General features: G+C 39.9%; 1 protein-coding gene across 4 annotated transcripts in view; it reads left to right on the top strand.

The window, feature by feature from the left end:
- ADGRB3 (adhesion G protein-coupled receptor B3) overlaps positions 1–12,720 on the top strand; it is a 452,998-nt gene that overhangs the window by 152,536 nt on the left and 287,742 nt on the right. For 3 of the 4 annotated variants that reach the window (XM_081905943.1, XM_081905942.1, XM_081905945.1), the window contains exon 3: positions 4,952–5,062. The exons of the other annotated variant lie outside the window; for it this stretch is intronic. In XM_081905943.1, the coding sequence (XP_081762069.1) occupies positions 4,952–5,062 (111 nt within the window). The remainder of the gene's footprint in view (positions 1–4,951; positions 5,063–12,720) is intronic. 4 annotated transcript variants of the gene reach the window in all.

Below are 12,720 nucleotides of genomic sequence, written 5' to 3'. Positions count from 1 at the left end.
TTTATTTGCTGGAGCAGAATATGGAAGGAGGAAAAACAGAAAGAAAAAGCAGATTCTCATTTTTACTGCAGCGATCTGCAGCTTAAAATTAAGGCCCATCCTGCCATCTAGTGATGAAATTATATATATATATATATATATATATATATATATATATATATATATATACACATATATGCACACACACACACACACACCAGCCAGTTGTGGGTGTGACTAAAACACCTATTGAGAGGAAATTTAGAAAAACAACGTGAAGTAAAAGCAAATGATGCTGAACGCTCTGTGCTGTTTCACTTGGTGTGACAGAACTGCTAGGAAATATGGAAAAAAGGAATAATGCATTAAAAAGTGTCAAGCTTCCTGGGTCTTAAAATGAAGCTTATCTATAGAAGCAAAGCACCTTTGCTGGTTTCAGCATTAATCGTCTAATACAGCTCTTCATACTGATTATTTGCAGATCTCTCCAGACAGGCAATTTTGCATTTTGGCTTGGGAAATTTTCATATGTGCTGGTATGGGCACCCATATCAAGGAGGCAGCAATAATTTTTATACAGGTTTTTATCTTCCCACCCCACCCCTGGCAATCACACCAATTAGGTGTATCACAGCACAGCAGTGTTTTGGCTGAAACCAGGAGTGACGCAGAGCCCTGAAACTTATCCACAATCCAGAGAAGTACATAGATACATCCATGGGGAATCCCCATTCTTCTTCGTCCCTCAACCCTTGTGCCATTTTCAATGTGCTTTTGGGGAAATTTGATATATTTTGTATACGGCACCTCAGTGCTAAACCTGTTGGCCATGATCCAGCTCCAGTCATATGTAACTAGTAGTACAAAATGTCAAGTAGCTCTGGAAGGGTACACCATAGAGCACATTAGTGGGCCAGCCCATTTAGTTTCATCGTGATGTTGTACCAATAGGGGAACCTTTGAACTTTTATCTTCAGCACTACAGCATAGCGCTACAAAGCTGTGTTCCTTAAGCAGTTTTCATCAACCTAGTGCCCTACAGATGTTTTGAGCTGCATTTTCAATCAGCCCCAAACAGCCCAGTGAATCCTTACCTACAGACTGGAGATTCAGCAGCCTGGCATTCACTGTTACTGTTTACATTTTTTTTTTAATGGTGCATTAAAGTCCAGGAGGAGCCCTATGGTTGCATGCCTTCTCTCCAACACACGCATATTACAATGTAGGCATTACACCTCAATGCATCTTTAGACTGTGATTGTATGCCCACTGCCTTACCTATAAAGTCACTGGAGATCAAATATGGATTAAGTCATTGTGTTTGGTCTATTATGAAATTCTGTAAGCACAGGGCATTTCTTGTTGCTATATACCGTATTTTTCGCCCCATAAGGCGCACCGGCCCATAGGACGCACCTAGTTTTTTGGGGGGGGAATAAAGGGGGGAAATTACTCCCTCCCCCAAGCACAGGGCTGGGGTGGGAAGCTGTCCCCCGAGCTTGTGGGGCTGGTGGCGGGGAGAAGCAGGCTTCTCCCGCAGCCAGCCTTCAAACAAAGTCAGGGGACAGCGAGAAAGGCGCGCTGCGCCTCTCCCGCCATCCCCCGAGTTTGCAGGGCTGGCGACGGGGAGGAGCAGGCTTCTCCCACCACCAGCCTTCTAACCAAGTCGGGGGACAGCGGGAAAGGCGCGCCGTGCCTCTTCCGCTGTCCCCCGAGCTTGTGGGGCTGGCAGTGGGGCTCTCCTGAAGCCTGGAGAGCGAGAGGGGTCGGTGCGCATCAACCCCTCTCGCTCTCCAGGCTTCAGCGAAAGCCTGCATTCGCCCCATAGGACGCACACACATTTCCCCTTCATTTTTGGAGGAGAAAAAGTGCGTCCTATAGGGCGAAAAATACAGTTCATTGTTTGGGTAAATAATCTCCCCTCAGGTGTGCACACATTTTTCCATATCATTGGTAGCACTACATTGCTGGGTACCAAACTGTAATCCTACTCAGCTGCTATCCCATGACATGAAGACATTTGTCACCATTTAGAAGCCATATTGGGTTGAGTTCTGCCTTGCTCTCTGGCCCCTGTGTGACCAAGTCCTCAGAGGTGGTTTTTGGGCAACACAACCAATTTCCATGCACAGAGCACAGAGCTGAGGGGGCATCTTTCTGCCTCCTTCCAAAAGCCTAGTAAACTCTTGTAAGGTGTAAGGTCTCTGATGGGGTCCTTGAGTCCTCCTCTCTCCTTTCCAAAGTCTTATTAGTGCTTACCCAGCTTTGAGAAGGAGATGGGAGGGCTCTAGGACCCTGCCAGAATTCTCACACCTCCTCCCCAAAGCCTAGAGCCTCACTTACCCTGATTTCCTGCTTGGCAGGGGGTTGGACTCAATGGCCCTTGTGGTCTCTTCCAACTCTATGATTCTATGATTCTCTGATTCTATGATTTGGGAAGGCAGTATGAGGGCTGGGTAGGGGCATCAAATTTTGGCCTTGCACAGGGTGCCACATTGCCAATGTCCACCCCTGAAGATCTGAACCTCCTATTAGTTCTATTATTCATACTGTCCAGTGCAATCAAGCTAGATAATCACCTAATATCTTGAATTTGCAATCCTATGAACACGTATGAGATAGTAAGTTCCATTTAACTCAGTAGGACCTGTATGGGCTGTGATGTTAGAAGATCTACTATCTTTGGGGTTTGTTCAGCATATCTAAACAAGAACTTTAAAAAGGTGAGGAAAATGAGGAGAAATAACCTTGTCTTCCATCCAAAGTGAAGGGGATCAGGCACAGAGGGATAGGCAAGAAAGGAAGCAGTGACAACAGGGGTGGTGATAAGGAGAAAGATGCATGCCACCCACAGAGCAGGGAAACACTGAGACCATCATTCTCAGGGGCCCCTCAGTAGCCTGGATCCCGCACAAGCTGATGGGCCTCAAATGGGTAGAAGTGTCACACTTTTTTTATTAATTGGAACGTATATATATATTTAACCCTGTAGTTACAGTATCTGTTTAATTCCAACTTTTAACTGTAACTCCCAGTGGACTTTGTAATAATTGTAGTAATGCTACTACTAGTAGTAATGATCATAATTTTAAAAAATATTGTTTCTGCACCAGGAAATGCAAACCATTGAGTAAAATTAAGATTAGATTTAGCACTGGGGGGAGGAACGGGTTGAATATTAAACATTGAATTCCGTAGGCATTTTTAGAATTCATGTAAAATGTATCAGAAAATTCACAAATTTATTTTATTAATAAGGTTTTAAAAATATTCGCTGTAAGATGCAAAATGTGCAGCTATTCTTAGCGTGGATAATTATTACTTTTTAAATAAAAAATAAAATTGAACCATGAATATTTAGAGACTTGTACCATTTTGGAAAAATGAAAACCTTTCAAGTATTAAGAGAGAGAACTCAAAATTTCTTAGGAGTGTGGGACCTGTCACTGGGTTTATAGCAAGCCCCCCGCTCACAGAAGGGTGTCATTTGCGAGCACTGGCACAGCAAAGTGTGAGTTATATGCACAACCACCACAATTTGACCACTGCAGCCTTTATTCAAACTATCTTTGCCTTGCATATAACTTTCAGATTGAGACTCCAGATTTCATCCATCAATACACAGGCAAATGGAACCTGACTGTGAGCCCAATAGTGACCACTCAGCTCTCACTCTCTTCCGATGCATTTGCATGGAGGTTGTCATATATACAAAATGGCTCATAGAAAGGAGCAGGGCTTTCTTTCAGCCAGAACTTGCCGGAACTCAGTTCTGGCATATCTCAGGTGGGCCTCATTGCTGTTCCATGAGAACAGTAAATTCTGGCACCTCCTTTTCTAGAAAAATAGCACTGGGAAGGAGCTTGGAAAAGGGGCTGTTGCAATGTGGGATTTCACATTATTAAGGACTAATGATGTCTGCTACAGTGATCTCAGCCAACACAGTGGCCCTGCTCACTCCTGAGGCACTTCCCACCATGAGTGTGATTGAGGCCTACTTGTGTGTGCTGTAGGGAACTCATCTGTACATCTTGAATTTGGCGCCCTGGTGCTTATTGTGATGGCTTACCTGCCTCTGTTACTGATATAAACACACTGTGATGTTGCATGGCTGTAGGTGTCCAGGCACCCAGTCATAAGCATTTATGTACAGGCATCGCAAATCTTAGGCTCAAGCTGTTAGAGGTTAAGTGATTTGCCAAAGGCAGTGAAGAAAATTATCAGCAGAGCTGGGTTTTATTTCAAGCAGCATCTCACGATTCCCACATGGGAGTTTTTAACATAGATTTTCCCCTATTAAAATCAAAGAGAGAGCTGTTTTAGAATCAACAGCAGGGGGAAAAAGCCTTGGGCCTTCCACACGCTTTGTTAATAACTATGAGAGTTTTCTGAAGCAATGAAAGTAACAGACACAGCTGCCATTGCATCCAACTTATCACTGAGCATTTTATGGGCCACTTCATTATGTGACATTGTCTCTGTTCTCATGAAGATATGCTTACCAGTCCATCAGACTGAATGATGAGCAGGGAAGGTATTGATCTCCACAGGAAACACTAGCTTCTGTCATAGAACAACAACACTTAACTCAGTGGTGGTAGTTCTCTGGTGTGGTTTGCACTGATTTAAAATATTCTGAGTAAAATGTCTCCAGTCTAAATAACTGATTTTTGTCCTGCAACTGATTTTTAGTATGTGTCAAAATACTGATATGTTTCTATTTCCTATTTAAACAAGCCTCTGGTTTAAAACTCTCTCCAGACACAGAATTAAGCCTAATTATAATTTTTTATCTAGCCTAGCAAACTAAGTTGATGTTAATTGCCATGGTCTGAAGTTTTACCAGTGCCCTCTCCAGGTGGTTTTTTTATTATTTTTGTTATTTTTTGACAAACATATTGCATGAGATAGTATGTAAATTTTTGAGAAATGTCTGCACACAAGCTTTCATAAACCTTTATTCTGTCTTTAGAATTTGGAATGATGGGAGATCATACAATTAAAAGTCAGCGACCTCGATCTGTTCATGAGAAAAGGGTCCCTCAGGAACAAGCTGATGCTGCTAAATTTATGGCACAAACTGGTAATACATTAGTTACATTTTTTCTACTTACTGTGTTTAATTTTAGAAAAGCCACTGCATGTCTCCATAATCTTTTGCTGCATATTTGTCAGTTTTCTAAGCTGATACTTTTTTTAAGCCATTTCTTCTTATTTTTATTTTTGCCACCAGTTAAAGTCCATAAATAAAGTAGCCGAAAATTAGACAGATTGTTTATAAACAAACAGTGTCAAATGTGAATACTGTTAAATTTGTCCTCCTTTAAATATAAAGCAATATCTTTTTAATATAATAATGATATTGAATGTAAACATTTAAGGAAAAGCACACAAGACAACAACACAGCTTCTTAGAAGGAAATTAAGTGTAGCCCCTATTAAGGACACATATGCCTGTTTCATAAATAAGATGCCTAGATACTCACAGAGTAGTCTCGGGGCCATATCTGTGCCCCTGGGAGTGCCTTTCCTCTCCCCACACAAGGTGCCAATTAGCATGCACAATAATAATAAAGAGGTACTGATATATGGAGCCATGAGACTTGTTTGCACTTCTCCTGGGTGGGAGCAGAGTTGGCTCATTCCCTTGATTCCTCCTCAAAGTGACTGGATAGTTACTCAATGGGAAATCAGAAAACCAGAAGTAATATACTAAAGGAAAATAAAAGAACCTCAGTGTTAAACTTATAAGATGTTCTTTGTAATGGTCCTTTAACAAGGCCCTGATTATCCAATTCTGTTGACTTGAAAATAAAAACCTGCACTTACCGTACAAACCTGTATATGCTTACTCCGAAGTAAATATGAATGGGTGGAACAAAAAGTTCCACTACCTTATTCCCAGATGAGTGAGTGTTAGGCATTGAGTGCAGCTCTCATTGGTACTTCAAAGTGTACTAGTGCATTGCATCTCAGAAGGGGATCCCAGTCATTGTCTTAGGCTGTGCATACATATTTGCACATGGCTATATCTGGATCAGATGCCAGAAAGTTTGCTAAACCAGTTAAAGCACTTGAAAACTAGCAAATGAACCTGGCCAAATACATCAATGCAAATAAAAAGTTATGCACATTGGTCGCTAAATGAAATTATTTACTCATAGAAGCTACACTGAAAAAGAAAAGACCAGTGTTGTTTCAGCAAGCTTGGTGCCATTAAACCACTTACTCCACACTGTAGTGGGATTATTCAGGGGTAAATTACAGCTATTAGTACACATGCTTCTTTATCATTAGGCCACAAACGCCCAACCACTTATTCCATGTAATTCCATGAAATAAGTGTATGTGTGATGGAGTAAATTGTATTCAGAATGCAATCAAGGAATAGATTGTACCTGTTACGACAGTGTTTTGTAAGATTTAGCAAAATCTAACATCTTAATATGGAGGCCTTCATTGTATCTAAGGAGTAGGTGACGCCTTATAAGCTTCTAAGCTCTAGCTATTGTGTGGTAGGTCATATGATAATCATATCTCCTCCCACCCTTGATATCCGTTGCTGGGTAATTGATGTAATCAGCGGTCCCTTGTGGGGTGACTGATTATAGAAGTTGCACAAGTTCAAGTTATCAAGTGATACCTTATAGTTATCACCCAAATAGCACAGTTTCTGAACTTACCATCCATTGATTGTGCTAAATGGCACACTGTGTTTCCTGAAATGTCTTGTTCTGTACAAGATATTAAGCATGAACCCACCAATCCCCTCACCCACATTTCCCCCCACCATATTGCTTATAGACCCACATTAGTAAATTACCTATGATTCCATTATGGTGCATCCTGATTTTTCAAAGTATAGGTATAGCACGCCACTATACTTCCAGAGTAGGAACACTCAAAACACTCTAGCAAAATTAAGCAAAAGACTCTTATCATGAAGATCACTATCTGGAAAACTTCACCTTTAAGGGGAGCTGCTTCAATATGGTAGAATGCTACGCTGCGGGGGCATGACTGTGAATAGTGTGGCTGGGCTGACTATTTGCATATTTCCCCATGGAATTGACATGCTCTCTCACAGTGTACTGATTCCATGGGAAAGACCCATGTGATCAGCTCCACATAAGTGGTTTTGTACTATTCACACGTGCCCATGCAATGAGGTAACATATCACCTTGAAACAGCTCCCATGTTTTACGTGTGTGTGTGTGTGTGTGTGTGTGTGTGTGTGTGTGTAAGGATGTTAACTGAACATGGAAACAAGAGGCTGTGACCTGATACGGCACCACAAACATCTGATATAAATCACTCTCAAAAGAGGCATACATAAGGGGGCTCTCTGGATCATACCTTGAAACCCAGTTATAATGCCTAGAAAATATATGTATGGTTCAGTCAAAGTTAAGCTCTGTTAAGTCCCACTGGTTTTAAGCTAAGGGTGCGCTTTAAAATCTTCAGAGGAAATCAAGGGGCATAAGAGGATTTAACTTTGGTTTAATCAGTGGCCCATGTACAGCTGTAAATTATACATAGAATTCCAAAAGATATTTAGTCACATATCTCTTCCAGCAGCACTGGACTTTATTGACAATTCCAGCAGGTTTATTATATCAGCTTCTTCTGACCCATGCGCTTTTAGTCTGCTTCTTAGTCCCAAAGAATTACCATAGAACTGTGCCATAGTCTGCTGTAGCTCCTCTTATATATATAGATATATATGCAGTTTTGCTTTAGCATATACTTCAGTGCACTTACTTTGGTCCTTAGAAAACAGTACCCTCTATCCATTGTAAAAATATGAAGAGGTGATGATTATGAGGCAAATCCTCACTTGAAAACGCTTGCATAATACCGAGGAAACAGTGGTCCAGTTTGCATGCCATGCTAAGCCAAACTATGGCTTGCTGAGAACAAACAAGTGTGTGAATATCCAGAGCAAAAATCACAGGCACTTCACATCTTCCTTGATCCTCATATTGCAGTGCTACCTGGCACTAAACTATGTTTTGGATCAGTGCTGCATATAACTCCAAACTAATGGTTTGTGTAGCTCCTCTCCCAAACAATGAGATGTAACCAAGGTTTCCTCTTGGTTTACCACTTTTGATGTCTTGGGGAAGACAACCCTTGAGGCTTCATGTAATGCTAAGCCAAACCATGGCTTACCTATTGGTAGTGCAGCAGCAACAGGACCAGGGGAGGAGTGAAGTGGCCAAAATTTTTGCTCTGGGTACTCACAATTTTGCTCGTTCTTACCAAGCCATAGTTTGGTTAAGTGTTATATGTAAACTGGGCCATTCTGTAGCTTGCATACTGCAGAATAATTTATTTTACAAAATACTGTGCGCTTTTTTCAACATAGTTACTAATATCCATCTCTTACTTTTTTTTCCATCCTGGTTTCCTTTCCTTTTCCTTTTTGGTACTGATCATTGCGTATGTGGTTCACTGTGCGGCTTTTCTTTTCTCTTGGTTAAATTAATGTTGTATCTCCTTCAGTAGAATCATTAGGATCTTCTAACATGCATCATAGATTTACCTTTACGCATTCAGAAATTAATAAGCCTGATAAAAAAATGACTTTTGGATGTGGAATTCATTTGTTTCTGTGACTCAAGATTATTCCTGGTTTATTTTATTTTTATGTAAAGACAAATTAATAAAAAAAGGAGTCTAGAAATAAAATCCTGGTTGCGTGGCATGCCATACAATTATTTCTGCAAAATGGTCGAAATTGTTCAGAATAATGGATTTGTTCTCTCCTTGAACTCGTCCTTGCCCCCTGCAAAAAAAATAAACAAATAAATTACTAAAAATTGGGGGGGGGGGTTGGAATGTGTGTGTGCTAGGGAGTGGCAGATTGTGTGTGTCTGATAGCAGGCAATACAACATGTCCAAACATTTCGGGGTGAAATTATGCTGCATTCATGTGCTCATTTATCACTCTGATGCTCACACAGAACTTTTGCCCTTGCAGACTGTCCCCTTCACTTCACTAGAACATGGAGAGCTAGTTTTGTACATGCATCATTTGCCCCCTTTCATTAAAAGGCGCAGGGAAACCTTTGTAGGATGAGGAGATCTGTATATAAGCAGTGAAACAAATCTGTATAAGCATATCTAAAGACAAGATGACATGATCTCTGCTCCTGCAGAGATGTGGATTAATTTTGGCTTATTGTAAAACTGTCATCGTCTTGCATCTCCATGCATCTTATTTCTCTTTCAAAGTATGATCAGCAGGATGGAGGTGGGTGGGAGATACGTTGCCGAATCATGACTAAACTAGGCAGCTGAGTGCATGGTGAAGGAAGGAGACGGTTATCATATATCACAGCAAGCACACAGCTTATTGCAAGCAGGGCATCGTGGTCATTGGTCCTAACAGCACAAGACTGCAGCATGACTGTCTGTTCCTTTCCAACCACAAGTTGTGCATTCCTCCAGATTGTCCTCTCTTTAGGCATAATGGATTGCAGAATTATAATGCAGGTAAGTGTTAAATGGATTCATGAGCTGCTCCAGTCAATAACTCATGCTTTTGCAACCCTTTTAAAATTAATTTTTAATATTTATTTATGGCTCAAATCACCCTTAGTGCTTTGAGGGAAAGTAACATTGCTTTAAGGACCGAGCCCATGAGAAAGTAAAACCATACTGCTACGTAAAACATCCCTTGTATCCTAATTTAGTACAAGGCATTAAATGTCAATTCAGAGGTCTCTGGCCCACACCTACATGCCTGCAAGCAGATTTTCCCATCCTCTTTCAAAGGAAGCAAAGAGAATTCAAAATCCTTGTTCGTGTTGGAGTTTCATTTGCATGTTGTTCCCAGACTCTCAAGGAACCATTGTAGCAAGACGAGGCACTTGTCTGGCAAGATTGTGTAGAGTTGAGGGAATGGAGCAAAGCAAGGAAAAGGTATTTAAAACAACATCATCTCCCATTCATTTCAGTCGACATGAAGCATAGGCAGTGGTTCAGTCTATAGAAAAAATTGAACCCCATGCACATCGGTGGAGCGTGCATATGCCCACCCCATTCTGCCCCCATTTTCAGGCCACTTCCAGGTCAGCAGTGACGAGTGTGTGTTTGATCGGATATCAGTCAGAGACACGTAAAATGGTCACAGCCTGTGTTGGAATTAGTTACATAAATATTCACTTGTTTGCAGCTTAAATGTGCATATAGAAATTTGAGATAAATTACTACATTTAGATTTGTCCGTAGGGTAATCAGATGCAAAGGAGGTCAAAGGTCCAAGGCATTTGATACTTGTGATAGGGAAAGAGAAAGAGATTTGATTCAGTTTGCATTTATAGGCGCACTTCACAATTTCCTAAACAATGAGTAACCAAAATGCAGCCATTCTTCAAAATTCACACTTGTCTGAATTTTGCAATGCAGTTCTCCAGCCAACTAATGCATATGTATAAGATATACCAAAACTGTGCATAAAAATAGTGAAAATAACATAAAAGCACATTATATTGGTGTAAAATGCTTTGCAAAAACATGTATGTCAGGCAAAATTCCATACATATGTGTTCATTAGGAGAAGTTTGCTGATGAATTTTCATTATGCTTTTTTAAACTGATGCAGAAGCTGAACTTCAATGTAGAACTGGGAGAAACCAAAATTGACAGGTTCTCCCATCCCTACTTATGAGGAAGAAATTGAGGTTAGGTGAAGCTTGCCTTGAACATTTGTCCTCCTCTGCATTTCAGACAACCTGCTCAGCAGTGCTTCTCACTGCCTATAATCAAAAAATGCAATACCCAGTCATAATACCTGTGTTCTGTCTTTTGATTATCAAATCACAGAGACCCACACAACACTGAAAATGAAAATTTCTTACTTACTTACTTTGCCAAACCTTTATTAGGCATTACAAATATAGGCCATCATAAAACATCCATATATAATTTTGAAAAAATATATACAAAAACAACCATGTAAAATATGTCATAATGAGGATTTTCATTGGAATTTATTCCCACTAAATAGTGCCATTCACCACTCTAAAAGATACTATTGTCAATTTCAATAATAATGAAAATTTCAATAATAAGGAAGTACTATTAAGAATAAGAAAACACTATTATTACTGAATATTTAGATTTTAACGCTAGTACACTGTCAGTAGGTCATTGTGGGATAAATGATCATTTGCATTCAGTGTATAGATTTAATTTACATAATGAGGAACAAATTGAGCACAGCTTTGACTATGGGTTCCATTTTGGCCTTTCCTTTAAGCAACCTTGACAAAAGCAAAAGCAAATGTCAGGCATGTAGGAAATTAAATAAAATTTAAAAGCCTTACTTAGGAGTATACAAGACTGTTACTGCAGCAAGATCTTTACCATGTTTTAAACAGGTCCCAGAGTATTGAATCCAGAGGAAGTTAGCCATGCTTTAGTCCCATTGAAATAAATGGGAGAAGTCTGTAATGGATAATTTGTCATGACCTATTCTAATTATTATTTTTAAGTGCTCCATTGATTTCAATTGATGGCTTAAATAAAATCTTAATGCTTTAATCTTGATCGTAAGTCACCTACAGAATGTTTTGTGTTAGGCAACTAGCTAACTAAACATGACTGATTTCCTCTGGATCCAAACTTTAGTCAGTATTATTAGGGCTGCAAGACAAATATCACTTTCATATACTTTATGTATATAGGGTGGGTTAAGTAAATGCGCTCAAGGCCTTCCATTTCACAGAGGAAGTGAGAATATTATTGTTGTTATTACTATTATTATTATTTGCTTATTTATCCCCTACCTTTTTCCCTGCCAGGACTCAAGGCGGCTTACATATAAAAATGAGAACTACTAAATACATAGGAAAAACCCAGCAACCATTTAAAAAAAAACACCAAAGGAAAACTATATACATACATAAAATCTATTAAAGCAAACAAGTCTTATGTTCCCTGTAACCAAATGGTCAGCAATCTGGCTGCAGCTCTTTGAGTCATTTTAAGTTTCGGAGCACATTTCAAAAGCAGCACCATGTAGAGTGCGTTACAGTAATCCAAATGGGATGCAACTAAGATGTGTGCCGCTGCAGCCAAATCAGACATCTCAAGGACTAGGTGCAGCTGATGCACTAGCTTCAACTGTACAAATGCAGATACCTGAGCATCCATGCTCAGGGTTGAGTCCAGGAGCACACCTAAACTGTCAGCCTGTATCTGTGTTAGCCCATCCAGCACAGCCTGAATCCCTATTCCCTGACCAAGAGCACCTCTGTTTTGTCCGGATTAAGTTTTAATTTGTTCCCCCTTAATTAATTTGGAATGTGGGAAATCAGTATTTTTGTAACAGAGGCAATAAGAAAAATCGAACTTGTTCTTCCCAGTGTTTATCTAGTGCTTTGTGTAACTGTAAGAAGAAGAAGCCATTCTTTATTTAGAAAGCACAAACTAGGGTGAAGAAGTTTCATACTTTAAACTTTTGGAGCTTTTTCCAGCAGAAAAAGAAATGATAGATTAAAAAAGAAAAGCACGTTACAACCTTCAAGTTTTTTTATTTAAAAAATGGAGGGTGGTTGGGGTTTTTTTTGCTGTCATCCCTCCACTTTCATTTTGATGTGATAATTATAATTCATGTGCATTCATTTGTTCTTCTGTCATCTAAAATAGATTTCTCTGTTGGTGTAGGGTCCAGAGAGCAGTGCAATTTCTAGAACAATGAAAGGCAGCGGACTAAAATGGTGAATGCCAGT

The sequence above is a fragment of the Podarcis melisellensis genome, assembly GCF_964234715.1.
Source record: "Podarcis melisellensis genome assembly, chromosome: 3".
NCBI classification, from domain to species: Eukaryota; Metazoa; Chordata; class Lepidosauria; order Squamata; family Lacertidae; genus Podarcis; species Podarcis melisellensis.
The sequence above is the reverse complement of the archived record's forward strand: the minus strand, read 5'-3'. Positions and strand labels throughout refer to the sequence as shown.